This window comes from Neltuma alba, unplaced genomic scaffold (genome assembly GCF_004799145.2).
Source record: "Neltuma alba isolate B1F8T4 unplaced genomic scaffold, ASM479914v2 tig00013107_pilon, whole genome shotgun sequence".
Classification (NCBI taxonomy): domain Eukaryota; kingdom Viridiplantae; phylum Streptophyta; class Magnoliopsida; order Fabales; family Fabaceae; genus Neltuma; species Neltuma alba.
Genome location: NW_021637431.1, coordinates 112,272 through 127,236, shown reverse-complemented (window position 1 = coordinate 127,236; position 14,965 = coordinate 112,272). Strand labels below are relative to the sequence as shown.

General features: G+C 32.3%; 1 protein-coding gene and 1 pseudogene across 1 annotated transcript; both read right to left on the bottom strand.

Annotated features, from left to right (window-relative positions):
- Positions 1 to 3,509: 3,509 nt before the first annotated feature.
- LOC114734516 (uncharacterized) lies at positions 3,510 to 5,405 on the bottom strand. The gene has a single exon (XM_028922133.1). The coding sequence runs from the start codon at positions 5,328 to 5,330 to the stop codon at positions 3,510 to 3,512; it is 1,821 nt and encodes a 606-aa protein (XP_028777966.1). The 5' UTR covers positions 5,331 to 5,405.
- Positions 5,406 to 12,176: 6,771 nt separating this feature from the next.
- LOC114734504 ((3S,6E)-nerolidol synthase 1-like) lies at positions 12,177 to 14,728 on the bottom strand (annotated as a pseudogene).
- Between the last annotated feature and the right edge of the window lie 237 nt (positions 14,729 to 14,965).

Sequence of the window (14,965 nt, the reverse complement as noted above, 5' to 3'; positions counted from 1 at the left end):
GACAGCTACTAGAGCTCCAACATCCCGTGGCGACCACCTGAGTGCCGATGGCCAGAACTCCGGCAACAATTAATATTTATTTTCTTAAAAAATAAAAATGAGAGGTATTATTATAATCTTACTTTTAATTTTAATTTCATTTTGGTCCAAAAGGCTTGACTGAAATTTTGAAATGTTTTGTAGTTGACTGATATTAATTTGCTACAGTGGTCCTTAAATGAAATGTTCGCTATAAATATATTTAAGGTAATGCGCACGGTTTAAGAAATAATTGAATATCTAGGATTATAGTAAAATTTAGTATTTTCTCTAATCCTTAATATAAGAGTTAGTTAGTTAGTTAAGAAAGTAAAATTGGTTAATTATTACAAATGTGACATGGTCTACCTAAAGTATGCCTACATTAATATTAGATTATATATTAGTTTTATAAGTTAGGTGAGGCAAAAAAATTTTAGCCATATGGAACTTATTTGGAAGCCACATGGAATGGTTATGTGATGACTCAATATGAATTATATAGGATAATTATTAATTTATTAAAAGAAAAAAAGATTAGTATCTGGGTTTTAACTGAATTAAAAATTTAGGAATTGAGTCACACGAAGTCATGGTTAAAAGATTGAATCATATTTGAGTCAAAACTTAAAGGACCAAAATATTAATTTTCTTAAAAATGTACTTTTTTATATTCTAAATATTTTTAAAAGTTCAAACAAATGTTGTAAAATTTTTTAGGAAAAATCACTTAAAAAGGACAATTAAATAACCTAAATCTTTATTTAGATTGCTAAATTTGTCAAACCCCTAGTCAAGTAACATGGCTTGAAGAGATATTTTAAAATTTTATGAAATGATTCTAGTGCCTATTTCATTAAAAACTAAAAGAGAATTCCAAATTAGAATATTTCACTTTACAATTAACACATTTCAATACTAAATTAACAACTTTTTATCTTATAATATACTTACAGGAAGTCTTTAATAAAATTTTATTATAATATAACTTTAAAAATTAAGAATGTCAATTAGGCAATTAAAAAGTTTCAGTTCTAAATTATTAGTTTTATGCTTCCATAATACATTTGCAACAAGTCTCTGAATAAAACTTGATCACAATATAATCTTAAAAGATTAACATGTTCCATTTTACTGTTGACACGTTTCAATTCTATTAACAACTTTCTATCTTTATAACACACTTTTAAAAATGTTATTTTAATATAACTTTGAAAGCTAACATGTTTCAATTTACAGTTAACACCATTTAATTATAAATTGACAACTTTTTGTCCCTATAGGATGCTTTCAGTAAAAACTTGATCACAATACAACTTTAAAAATTAATATGTTTCAATTATATCTCCATAACACACTTGTAATGAGTCTTTGAATAAAACTTGATCACAATACAACCTTAAAAATTAACATGTTTCATTTTATACTTAACACATTTGTAATAATGGAGGAAGATTTAATGTAAAAACTAACTCAGCGTTACTTACTTAATCGATTTTTTGACTTTGCAATGGTAAATGTCAAGTTTCTCTCATTCAGAGTTTTTAAGCAACACAGGAATGGTAAAAATTTCTCGCCTCTCTAGGTTTATAATGAAAGGGGCATTAGATTCATTTCATAAAATTTTAAAATTCCTTTTTGGGTCATGTGACCTAATTAGGATTTAACAAATTTAATGATTCAAATAAGGATTTGAGTTATTAAAGCGTCTTTTCAACAAATTTTTCCAATTTTTTAATAAGTATTTCTTTTTAGGAAAAATGATTTTTTTTTTCATTGAAAAGAACTTCGACAAAGGGTCTTCAATTCAACAGTGCGCGAAACAATATCCTTTATCCCGATTGGTTCATTGTGACTAATTTCAAAATTCGGAATTCATGAATTAATTGATTATTATACTCTAAAGACAAATTAAAACTTTCAATATTCCGGTCAATGAAAAATAAAAATCTCACAATATTAGGCCAAAAAACCTCACAACATTGAAATGATAATACATTGATCTTTTTCTTGTTTTATATTTTCTGAATCCATTTTTAGTCAATTTTACTATCAAAAAAGTCATCGTGTAATATCTTTTTGAAATGATACGCTGATATGATTATGTTAATTGCAAATTGAAACGATCGGATAGGATAATTTGCAACCCGTGATATTTGGTAAAAAGTTTTTCGGATAATACCACATACTACATCAATAGAGAATAATTTTCATATTTTTTCTTAAAATACAAATAGAGACTAATTATAGATTCAGGGCTTAGCTGTTGTTTTTCTTTTATTTTGCTTTCCCTTTCCATTTTCAACTGTGTCAGTCTAAGCTTGAAAATCTCAAAAAGGAAAAAAAGAAAAAAAAAAAAAAGAGCATTTCTTTCAAATAAGCTTCATTGATATACCATTGGATAATACATAATATATTTTGATCATATTATAAATTAATTGATCTCCACATTCGTGCATTCATTCATAATAAGGTATATTTTTGTTTCATTGTTTTTATTAATTTATTTTAATTTTTTTAATGTGAAGCTGAATTTAAGTTGTTATTTTTTGAAATCAATTTTGGAAATAATATTATTTTTAAGTAATTTTAATTAATAGTTTCACCTATTTTAGGGACGTTTTCTACTTCACAGATAAAAATAGTCATTAAATTTTTAATTGAAAAAGTACTGGCTTATAATTATAACATCATTTTCATTAATTAAATTTTTTTACTTAATTTTATTTGAATTTAAAATTACATATTCTGCTTCAAATGTGATTTTACTATATAATGGCTAATGGTGGATTTAGGACTTTTGGGAGATATGCAGATTTACAAGGTTTTTATGAGTTAATCAATATATGAGATCTAGTTGGATACGCGCGCGCGCGCGCACAATAATTGGCTGTAAAGATCACCCTCATATATTTAACATATTTTTTCTGGTTAATCAAATACAAAAAATAACTCCTAGTTCACTTAAATATTTAGATCGTAGATATTAATAATGTTCATTATATATAAATATATATTAATTCCAGGTAACAATTTAGATGATTCGATTATAAGCTTAGCTGTGCATAGATAAACAAAAAACAAAAAATATAAGCTGTTAATTAGTTACGATTTTTCAACCTCAAACTTTTCTCTTATCCACTATTAATTAACTTCGAATTTAGAATTAGTATTACTTATGAAAGAATCAATTCTACAATTGACGCCACAATTATAGGTAATCAGCGTAACTATCTGCAAAATTGATGCTGTAAGAATCTCTAACTATATTTATATATATTTTCTTGAAATCAGGTTACTCATTCCTAATTTAAATAAAATAAATCCCAAATGAACTTTTCTTATACATGGAAGAAAAATAAGTTTCTTTATTATTCCAGGTAATTGTACCAGAAATTCATTTGAAGTAATGAAAAGTATCCTACGTACTGCAAATAGAAAAACTACAGACACCTCAATCAGATAAAAACGTTCTATTTCACTGAATTGAGTTAATCCAACACAAGTAATTTATCATATTCTTTGCCAGAAATCGCAGCTTCCATGACATGTTGAGGGTTCATGGCCCCATCATTATCTAAGAACATTTTTAGCAGATTCTTAGAAAACCCACTTACTAATGCTACACCATCTTGATTGCTAGCCACTGGGGTTGCCATAGAATCTCTCAGGTTCCAAAAAACTATCTGTGGCACTGCAGATCCATACCCCTTTTCTCTGTACTTTCTTTTGATTGCTTCATAATCTGTCTCCCAAGGATTCAACGATGCCTGATCAAATTCCATGTCACTAAAAACAAATACCCTCTTAATCATTTGGTCTTCCTTGAGATTCCCATTCACTGCCACCTTTAGGATTACGTCGAACACCTTCTGAAAATTAGTGTTCATTCCCCATTCCATTCTTTTCACGAACTCTACCTTGGACCTCAGATTCTTCCCTTTTATCACATGTAATTTTGGTTTCTCACTAAATGTGATTACCTTCCCCTTCCATGGCTTTTCACTCGTTTCAGATACCAATAACCCCATTGCCACAGATACCATGATCGGTGTTCCCCTCATGCTTCCTGAGACATCACAAATGGCCAAACTGCTCCTTAGTTTACCTTTCTTTAGTAAGTCATCGACCATTCTCTTCCACTGAAGCTCTGTTACTTGTTCCTTATTTACTTGTTCCTCATCAAATTCATATCCATATCCACATTCATAAATCTCATCAAATTCATATCCATATCCACATTCATAAATTAACGATGCTATGATCTCATGAGGAAGCAAAGCACCGGATGCTATAGTGGACTTGCCTGATTTGACATCTGCCAGGTACTTGCCAAATCTTTCTTTGTCGTGCTTCAAAAATTTCTGTTTGTAGAATTTCATGGCCACCGAGGGCACCCTATTGTATGGTATTAAGCCCCACTGATTTGCACCAATGTATACTTCTGGCAATTCCAACACTTTCCTTAATGGCACCAAAATTTCCTTTCTTAGACGATCCCGAATCCTATAAGCATAATGGGCTTCCTCGATCCCTTGATAGGATTCTCTAGGGAAAATCCTCCTTGCAATGCTTTCACAAAGTAGTGCAGAACGGTCAAAGGAAGAACCAATGGATGGACACCATTTGGCAGCAAGACTAATCTTTCTTATTTCCCCACATTTGAGGAGCTCCAAGTCTTCCTTCAAACGTTCAGCAAAATGATCTGAGATGTGATCGTATAGTAAGCGAAAGTTAGCATCATCTTGATACCTTTGTATGACTTTCTTAGCCATGGCTATTCTCTTCTCTTGCCTTGTTGGAATCGAAGATTTTGTGAACAATGCTTTCTTGTCCTTTCTGCTTCGATGTTTCTTGTGAAAATAATTTATGATGCTTTGTTTTCTTTGATGCCATTCGCCTTTTTGAAGCTTTCGCACATCGAGTCCTTCCAAGATCCTATAGAGAATCTCAGGCAAGTCCTTGAAGAAGCCGAACTCAGCAAAACAAGGGACGTTGATTGCTAGGGTTTTGGGATGATTGGTGTAAAGCCATAAGGCGGCAGTATAAAACCCTTCCTTGTCGGACTTTCCTGTTCCTCGGACTCCTCGGAGATTACAAACAAGCTTGAGGGTGGTTAAGGGGTTATGTGACCAAGCCAATTGGAGCCTCTGTATCAGAGAAGAAGAGGGAGTATCAGGAACAATATGAAAGAAGAAATCAAGACATGGATCGCCGGAGGAGATGAAGGTGGGAGAATTATTCTCTGTCAAGCCCATGTTTTGATGAGACCGTGTTTGGATTCTGTTAAAATCAGCCACCACTTGATCCATGAAAGGATCGCTGGAAGTGACATTAACGGTGGATGATGGTGGTGGCGATGGGGCTTTGTGGCTGTGGGCGGAGTCATAGATTTCGGGAGGACCTAGAAGAATCGCCATGTCACTGACACTGTGAAGCGGTGGGACTAATAAGAAGTGAGTGAAACAAAGTGATGAAACCTTTGAACTAATGGACACATATTTAAAGTCTCGACTTTTCTTTGGCCCCAAGGCTCCAATTCATATTCTTAGTCCCCAAGGAATGGTAATTAAAAGATAAATTAATTGATCTCCAATTCATATTCTTAGTCCCCAAGGAATGATAATTAAAAGATAAATTAATTGATGTTCCATGCAATCAATATATATATTTTTTGGGGTCTGAATGCAATCAATATATATATTTTTTGGGGTCTGAATGCAATCAATATATTTAATGGCTGAAGATTTCTTCTTGCCTTAATTTTCGGGAATTATATTCCATCAGATTCTCTCATAGTCTCCTTTATTTTCTTTTCAAAATTCCTTGTCCACCCTTAATAATTAGATCACAATATGGATAGTTTAGATGTAATATCCTACAAAAATATTATTATGATATTATTAAAAGATAAATGAATAAATTTAATGTAAGAAAAAATTAATCTGGCTAGTTGATAGGAAAAACCTGAAAAAAAAAAAAAAGATCATAAAAATTGCAAAATCTCAAACTGGGACCCGTTACAAGAATTTCATAGGTTTTGACAACATATTTCATTGCAAAATGACAACAGAGCTTTGATAAAATACCTAATTCGCAAATATGCAATTTCCACCGTCTTTTTTTCTCTCGATTTTTTCTTGTTTATAATGTGGTATAAAAAAAATTAATTTAAAATATTTTAATATTTTTTTTTTATAAAATATTACATCTAAACTATCTATATTTTTAATCTAGAGGTGAGAAGGGGCTATGACAAGAAAAGGAGAAAGAGAATTATGAGAAGACCCTAATTCAATCATCGCGGGATTATATTTGGAGCGCGATAACTACGCTAATCCTAGTTAGCTAGATTTTTGTTTTTTCCCCCAAAATAAAAAGTTTATTTTTCTTAAAACACAAAATATAAAATGTGAATTGTTTAAGATGAGTCATCAGCTAACTAGGATTTTGTTTTTTTGGCCTGACAGCTAACTAGGATTAAAATCACTTGAATTGTTGTATTTTCATTATATAGGGGTTGTTCAGATGATGTGACTCAGAAAATATATAAGCATTTCTCCGAAACTTGATTGATTAAATAAGGTATTATTGCATTTTATAAAAAAGGTTATTCTTTCATATTTCTCGAACTTCTTCCTCGGTTTCTATCCCCAGAGTTTAAAAATGTGGAGCAATTCGTACCCTTACTCTTTTTTTCATCAAAACATGTGGCATCATATTTAAACCTATCGTATGTTTTGCCAACTACTTATTCATTTGAATAAGAAAAAGTTTATCAACCTAAACTAATAATCAATTAGTAATATTGTCACAACTTATATATGTATACATTGAGTAGATAAGGTAAGTAGGCCAGAGGATAATTTTAGAAATGATGGCCAATTTTGAGGATAAATTGGGAAACAAACGGATGCAGGCATAGAGAGCTCCTTAAGGTTAAAAAAGAAGAAGAAAGAGACACTACAAAAAAACATGATTTTAGCGACGGAATGAATTAGCGACGGAATTTTTTCCGTCACTAATTCCTTTGTCGCTAATTAGTGACGGAATTAGCGACGGAATTTTTCTGTCGCTAATTACCGATGGAATTGTTCCATCGCTAATTACCAACGGAATTTCTCCGTCGCTAATCGTCGCTAATTCGATTTTTTAAAAAATAAAATAAAATGCCACGTGGCACCTCTACCAATTGCCACGTCATCACTGGGACCACCTCCACGTGTCGCTGCCACCTCACCTCCGCCTGCCACGCGTGCGTCACGTGTCACCACCACATAATTCCCTTTTCAAAGTGACTTCTCCATGGCTTGAACCCAGGACCTCCTCCATGCGCACGTGCGGCTTTACTAGTTGAGCTGCAATGAACCTGTTGACTTATTATGTAAAATTAAATATATATTATATTATTTTAGACAAACAATTATATATATATATTATTAAAAACTAAAAATATACTATATGATAATTTTAATCATAACTATTTTAATGAAAAAATAATTTTTAAATATTAGTTTTACTATTTTTATAATGTTTTATTTTTTAAAAAATATTTTTAATATAATTTTAATTTCTAATGACACTAATTTTGAATTTTACATCATAAATAATTTTTCATAAATATTTTTTAAATTTATTTTTTAATTAACATTGATAAGATATACAATTTAATTATATATATATATATTATATTACATTATATTATATTATGTATATGTGGTTTATATATTTGAAGAAAATCATTTACAATTAGTCAAAAAATCTTGTTATTCAAAAAATTCAAAAAATAACTACTATAATAAAATCTAATAAATTATTCTATATAAAAAATTAAATGATTTAAATAGATTATGATAAACAGTATTTTTCTACTTGTATATATATCCTATGTAATTTATTTTCTTAAAATTTGCGACGGAAACAAATTCCGTCGCTAGTTTCTGACGGAATTTCCGTCGCTAATTTGTGACGGAATTTCCGTCGCTAATTTTTTTGATAGATTAGCGACGGAATTGTCTGACAAAAAAGATTCCTTCGCTAATTTTTTTTGATGGATTAGCGACGGAATTGTCTGACAGAAATGTTGGAAATTGTGCCCTAGGGGCCAATCATTATGTTTTGAACATTGTTAATTTATGAATTTATTAATTACGTTATCATATTATTTGCATGTTTACTGTGATGACTATCCTTGGATAACTCATGGTTTATCCTAAATGTCCCTGGTCGGTCATCTATGTGGGAGCAGAGATGAAATAAGACCAATATGACTTTAAAAATATATAGAGATATAAATTAAAGTCATAGGCACATGTAAGAGTACAAGGTGTTGGATCGACCCGCTATGAGAGAGCTGCATGGGTTAAGTCATAAGCTTCTCTTATATACAAACCATGTCACTGTGCCCTTTGACCTGAGATCATCATGGATTCCTACATGAGAAACGCTTAGCTTTGACTTAGTCAAAAGTCACTTTTGACCGAGTGATCATAAAGACTATATTCAGGCTTAGTGGTTTTTCATGCGGAGGAATGTGAATGGTCAAGATAGAATTTGTCCCTCACATTCGTAGAGAGATCTTACTGGGCCCCTCGATGAGTGAGTCTGTGAAATGTATGGCCATACTATAATGGAAAGGTAGTTCCGTTTCTATACTCAGACTACTCAGGGATCGAGAAAGTAATGGTCATGAATAGGAGGATGACGTTCTCCATGCCTCATCCATGACCAAAATGTCGTGTGACAAAAGGGACGCGATATGGTTGTATGAAAGGTTATATCGTTCAACGATCCTCATATAATTTGGGTAGTCGTAATGTCTTGCTAGAGACCGCTTACGACTTGTGAGTCATTATAGTTAATGGCCCACTGCCAACTTCATATAGGCCTACAGGGTCGCACACAAAATAGCCCAACGCGAGTTATGATGTCCAGATTCATTGAATCTAAGATATGTCCAGATTCAATGAATAATATAGGGTGGACATGTATGTGTGTATATATATTCGTATATATATATATATATTATATAAATATAAGAGATATTAATTGTTAGATTTAATTTATAAGGATAAATTAGATCTATGTAAATTAATTCCGTCATATCTTTATTTTTTTATTAAATAAATAGGTGAATTAAATCTGTGAGACGGATTTAATATAAACCATATTTATTTAATTATTCTCTTATCTGATTAGGCAATATTTGATATTGTATTAATTTCAGAATTAATTTAGGATTAATTTCGAAATTAAAAATCATTCATTAAACCTATAGCATCCTATATATTTGATATAAGAAGCTAGGGTTTTAAGAGGGAGAGCGAAAGCACCAAGCAGATAAGGGACGGCCAAAAGTGAGAAGAGAGGACGGATTTTTGAAAACCCTAGACGGACATAGACGCTAGCACGTCGTTCGAGATTGAGGGCTACTCGTGTGGATACCGGTAGAGGAAGCCGACCGGAGTTGTCGACTTCGAATGACAAAGGAGGCGAGCAGAGGCATCCTGAACGGCGGAATCACCGAGCCACCTGGAAATCAAACACCGAAGGTAATGCTTCTTACTACCTAACTTAAACGCGATCGGTAGATCCGGGCAAGGGGTTGAAAGTTTTAAATTTTAAGTTGATTTCCGCTGCGCGTCGTCTTTCAATTCCCTTCAAGAAAAATATTCCGTCGCTAAATACGGATTAGCGACGGACAGAAATTCCGTCGCTAATCCATCCAAAAAATTAGCGACGGAATTTGTTTCCGTCGCAAATTCCGTCGCTAATAAGCTGTTTTTTTGTAGTGAGAGAGAGCTCCTTATATATCAAACTACATAGACCCACATATATCAAACTACATAGGTCAAAAGTTTAGGGACTGCCAAGTTTAATTTTGTGAAGCCTTTTTACTGATACTAGTATAAGCCCTAATTAAGGTTGTCTAAATTTGGGGGGGGGGTTATAGTTTTTATATGACTCAAAAAATGTACTCCCTATGGTCATTCATATATATATATATATATATATATATAATGTTGAGAATTGGATTTGATTTTAAATATAAAATCTTAATCTACTTCGTGTTTTTCAAATTTATAATTTTTTCTCAAAATATTCCCATTAATTGCAAGGAGCTCTCACTAGAAAATATTTCCAATACACATCATTAAAAATGATCATTTAGAGAAGCTAATATATATTTGTTACAAATAACTGATTTAATAAATACTTTTAATATATTTAAATTGGGAAAAATGACCACAAAATATCATATGAATTTCAAAAAGACAAATAAGGCATCCAAGTAAGTAAAATGACAAAGAAGGAATTAGGTACTAATCCGGAATTTTGATTTTTAGCCTAAAGACAGAAATGCCCTTATTATGTTTTTTACAGAAAAGTTATCCAGTCTCTCAAAAGAGGTTGCAAAACTCATTGACAAAGTAGTAACTTTCACTATAAAAGTTATAAATCCCACCATGTGTTTTGTAAAATTCAGTGTGGAATTATATTTTTTTTATATAGAAAAGTTGCCCAACCCCTTAAAACAAGTTGCAAAACCCATTGACAAAGTAGTAAATCTCACTATGAAAGTGGTAAATCCCATTATGTGTTTTATAAAATTTGGCGTGGAATTATATTATTTTTTATAGAAAAGTTGCCCAGCCCCTCAAAACATATTGCAAAACTTGTTGACGAAGTAGTAACTCTCACTATAAAAGCTGTAAATCCCACTATGTGTTTCATAAAATTTAACGTGGAATTGTATTATTTTTTATAGAAAAGTTGCCCAGCTCCTCAAAACAAGTTGCAAAACCCATTGACGAAGTAGTCAATATTACTATAAAAGTTGTAAATCCCACCTACGTGTTTTGTAATAATAAGGGCATTTCGGTCTTTAGACCAAAAATCAAAATTCCAGATTGATACTTGATGCCTTCTTTGTTATTTTACTTATTTGGATGCTTTATTTGTCTTTTTGAAATCCATATGGTATTTTGTGATCATTTTCCTTTTAAATTAATTATTTTATATTAAAGACGTACGCTTTAACTATGACACAGTAGGAAGGATAAAGGGTGGACCCTTCCCAACTAGCACTTGGGTAGTTAGAACGAATGTGGGACAACATGGACCCCTCTCAATTAAATTGTTACAGACATGAGTTGGGATTCAAACTTCCACTACTTAGTTGACGAGTGTTCCTACCATTCATGCCAACCTAACTTAATAATTATATTGATAGAAAGAGTAAATCAACTATCACCTATGTTCTGTTTCTTTCTTGATTCAGTGTTTTTAAAGGAAGCATTTTATGCTTTAAACCTGAACGTACGGTGACTCTCTATGACCAATCACATAGCCACCTCAACATGGCCGAAATACACTACAATAATAACATTTTTATTATAATAAAATGCCTCTTAAAATAAGTTCATTTGTCCACATATTATAAACATCTGAACAAAACAATTTATATAATATTACTTAATATAAATAATTTTCACTTCTTTAACTCTAAGAATGCCCATACAAGTGTTTAAAAATATATTAACCATAGTTTCTTTATTTAGACAATTTTACATATTGATCACGGTTTAACCACGATCTGGCTAGTAAACTATGAACAAGTGTCTTGATTGGTTCATTAACCGATCATCTTGTTTTCATAACCATACATCAAAGGCACCATCCTTGCGAGGTTCAGGAAATGAATACTCAAAGAAAAACTCTTTGTTCAGTTTCTTCCATGCTTCACTTAGGGTGTGTTTAGTATGAGGGAGGGAGGGGGAGGGATTTTAATCATTTCCTCTTGTTTGGCAATACAAAAATTTTAGGAGCGGAGGGAAAATTTTAAAAAATTTTCCTTCCCCTCCCCTCCTCAACCCCCTTCCAAAATTGGGAGAATTTGTAGGGAAAGGGCAATATTTTGTCATGTTGTGACTATTATACCCATATTTTGCCATGTTGTGACCATTATATCCATATTTTATCATGTTATGACCATTATGCCCATATCTTAAATGAAATAAGAGCAAAATTATCCATATTAAAATATTTTTTCCTCCCCTCCTCTCTTTTTTTATAAATCCAAACAAGATAATATTAAAATCCTTCCACTCTCCTCCCCTCCCCTTCCCTCCATTAAAATCCCTTCCCTCCCCTTCTTCTCATTGAGCCAAACATACCCTTATCTTCCTCATTACTTCCTCTCTTGCCCTTTTCATTAATATTCCTTCATTTTCCATCATCAAACAATGCACATATGATCCATCATTCCCTTCTTGATTCTCATCCTGCACTCATATATCATTAGTCAAATATCTCATTCTTTTTCAATATCGATTTAACTTAAGTAAATGCTTATCATAAATGGGAGCTAATTTTGATGCTCACCGCAGGGATGAGTGCAATGGTACTCATCACTGTAGTGAGATCTGCACCAAACAGTTGAAATTTAAAATTTTTTAACTAATTATTTTTAAATAAAAAATTTACTTTTTTTAAAAAACTAATAGTTAAGAAATTTTTTTTATTTTAGATTTTGTACATATCAAAATATTTCTTCAAAAAAAAAATCCAACCCATTCAAATTATATTTTGAAGTTGATCTTGATAAGCACCGAAACCAATTCCTTGCGATCATCTGAGAGGTCTAAATATGAAGAATAAGCATGTGACTTTGATATCACTCAAAATAATAATAAAATATTCCTTCTTTTTTATTTTAATTCTAAAAGGTGCAGACATTAGCACGTGATTGTATGGAATATTATTAGGTACCTGTGAAGTTCCCAAGCCATCCCACAGCCTAAGAATTGATGCTGAGGAAGAAATAATGCCTGGGTTTGAGTCTATCATCTGGACTTTGTGTTGAGTTATTCCTTCACCTAAGAGAAAGAAGACATGAACTATCACTACGTGCACTCCTGAGCTCAGTATCCCATTCTCCAAATACTCTTCAGATTTTGGCATCTTCCCTTTTGCAAACCATTTTGCTTCTACCAGAAACGCTTCGCACAAACTCCTCCACTGCACATCAAGAATGTTCACTAGTTAATGATATTCCTAATAATAAACTTCTCAAAAGCTCTCTAATTAACCAGCTTATGTTAGTATTTTATACATGATGAGATATTAAATTATAACAATGAGATTGATTTTGCCTATCTACGTATGAATTAATTTACCATACCGCATCATGAAGAGCGTTAATGGGCTTCCAGCAATGCTTCTGATAAACCTTGCTGCTGATTTTATTTGTAAGATCATAAAGAGTTTTGAAGAAAAACTTCATGTGATCTGGTAGCTTGTCACTAAATGTACCATCCCATCTGCATATTCAACAACACATGATTGATAAACTTTTTCCCTTTAATTTCTCAAAATCTCTAATGGGTTTTTTGGGACATTCTTAATTGATGTACCTAGTAACAGCTTCTGTAAAAAGAGTCAACTCAGCAAGGGTCCCACCCACGTCAAAAATGTCATCCAACAAGTATGTGCAAGATATCACTTTTGTGAGTTCAACTCTTTCCTCTGATAAAGAAGGATCACTGACACATGCCAAGGACCAGACGTACCATTTCAATGGTTGGTCCCTTGCAAACCTTAACTCATTAGCTAGACCAAGATCTGTCCACCATCTACAATCAAACAAATTAAGAGATGTCAAATATTCAAAGTTTAAGTATTCCTAAAAAAATAAATAATAATGTTGACCGACTAACTGACTTGGAAACTTAAAGAATCTCTTGCTGGTATAAGAATTGCAGCAATTTGAAATCCAAGGTTGCGACATCATGTAAAGATCCTAGCCATTCATTTATGACGCTGCAGTGATCTCCAAGGAAGTTTTTAGCAGTGAACATTGGCAAGCTTTTGTGAAAAGGGTACTCTAAGGAATATTTCAAAGACTTAGCTTCATGAACATCAAGAAGAGCTGCTTTTTCCTTTAGAACTTCTCCACTAAGTAGCCCAGCTTCCTCAAGTATATCCTCTCCTTCTATTCTTAGATGTGAAGCTTCATACAAATCCTTCATTCCCTCAATATCTTCACAGAGCTCTCCCTTAAAATTTCCCTCCCCGTCTGTGAACTTATCAAACACTTCTTCTACATGTTCCCAGTGAACAAACCTATTAGAAGGATACAGAAATGCAAAACCTTAATTAGTATGAAAGATCACAATACTCACTTGCAGGCACATAGTGTCCTTGCTGCCTCAGGAGACTAAAGCGAAGAGAAGTCTCATGAAGATCTTCATCACCATTGAAGCCAACATTATTAGTGCTGAAATTCGCATATTGCCTCCATAGGAATGAGTCAATCTCTTCTTGGAAATGATAATCTATGTTCAGACGCTGCAATGCATCGATCATGTATAAACCTTTCAATGAGTTTTCACTGACACTCCTAAGTGCATTCTGAACCACCTTCAACTTTTGTGAATGATTAACGCAGAGATCATCATGCTGCGGAAAGAAAAAGAAAAACACAGTTCATGATATGTTATAAGTTTGAAGAAGAAAAGGTTTTTGTATTTAAGACTGTGCGTACAGAGAAAAGAAAGAGTTAATCGTTTACAATATTTTTGTTCCGAAGAGTGGATTTGAATTCTTCAGCAATCTTCCATTTGACAGTGGAAGCTTGAGATAACTGTGCTTTTGGTACAGATAGCTGAGGTTTGAGGGCGGTGGGAATGCATGATCTGTGTAGAGCCATGGAAAGAAATTAATGTTTGTGTCTCTCTTCAAGTGTATGACGCAGCTTCTGTACTTTTGGAGAAGACTGTGGGGGTCGTAGTATTTATTAACTTTAAAATTGAGAAAGAGTATTATTTATTTTATAAGTTTTAATTTAGACTTATCTTAACTTAGTATTTATTACATGTTTTAATGTTGATTTTAGTTATCTTTTTCTGGTCACATTTTCTATATTTTTTTCTCATTTATTATAAAG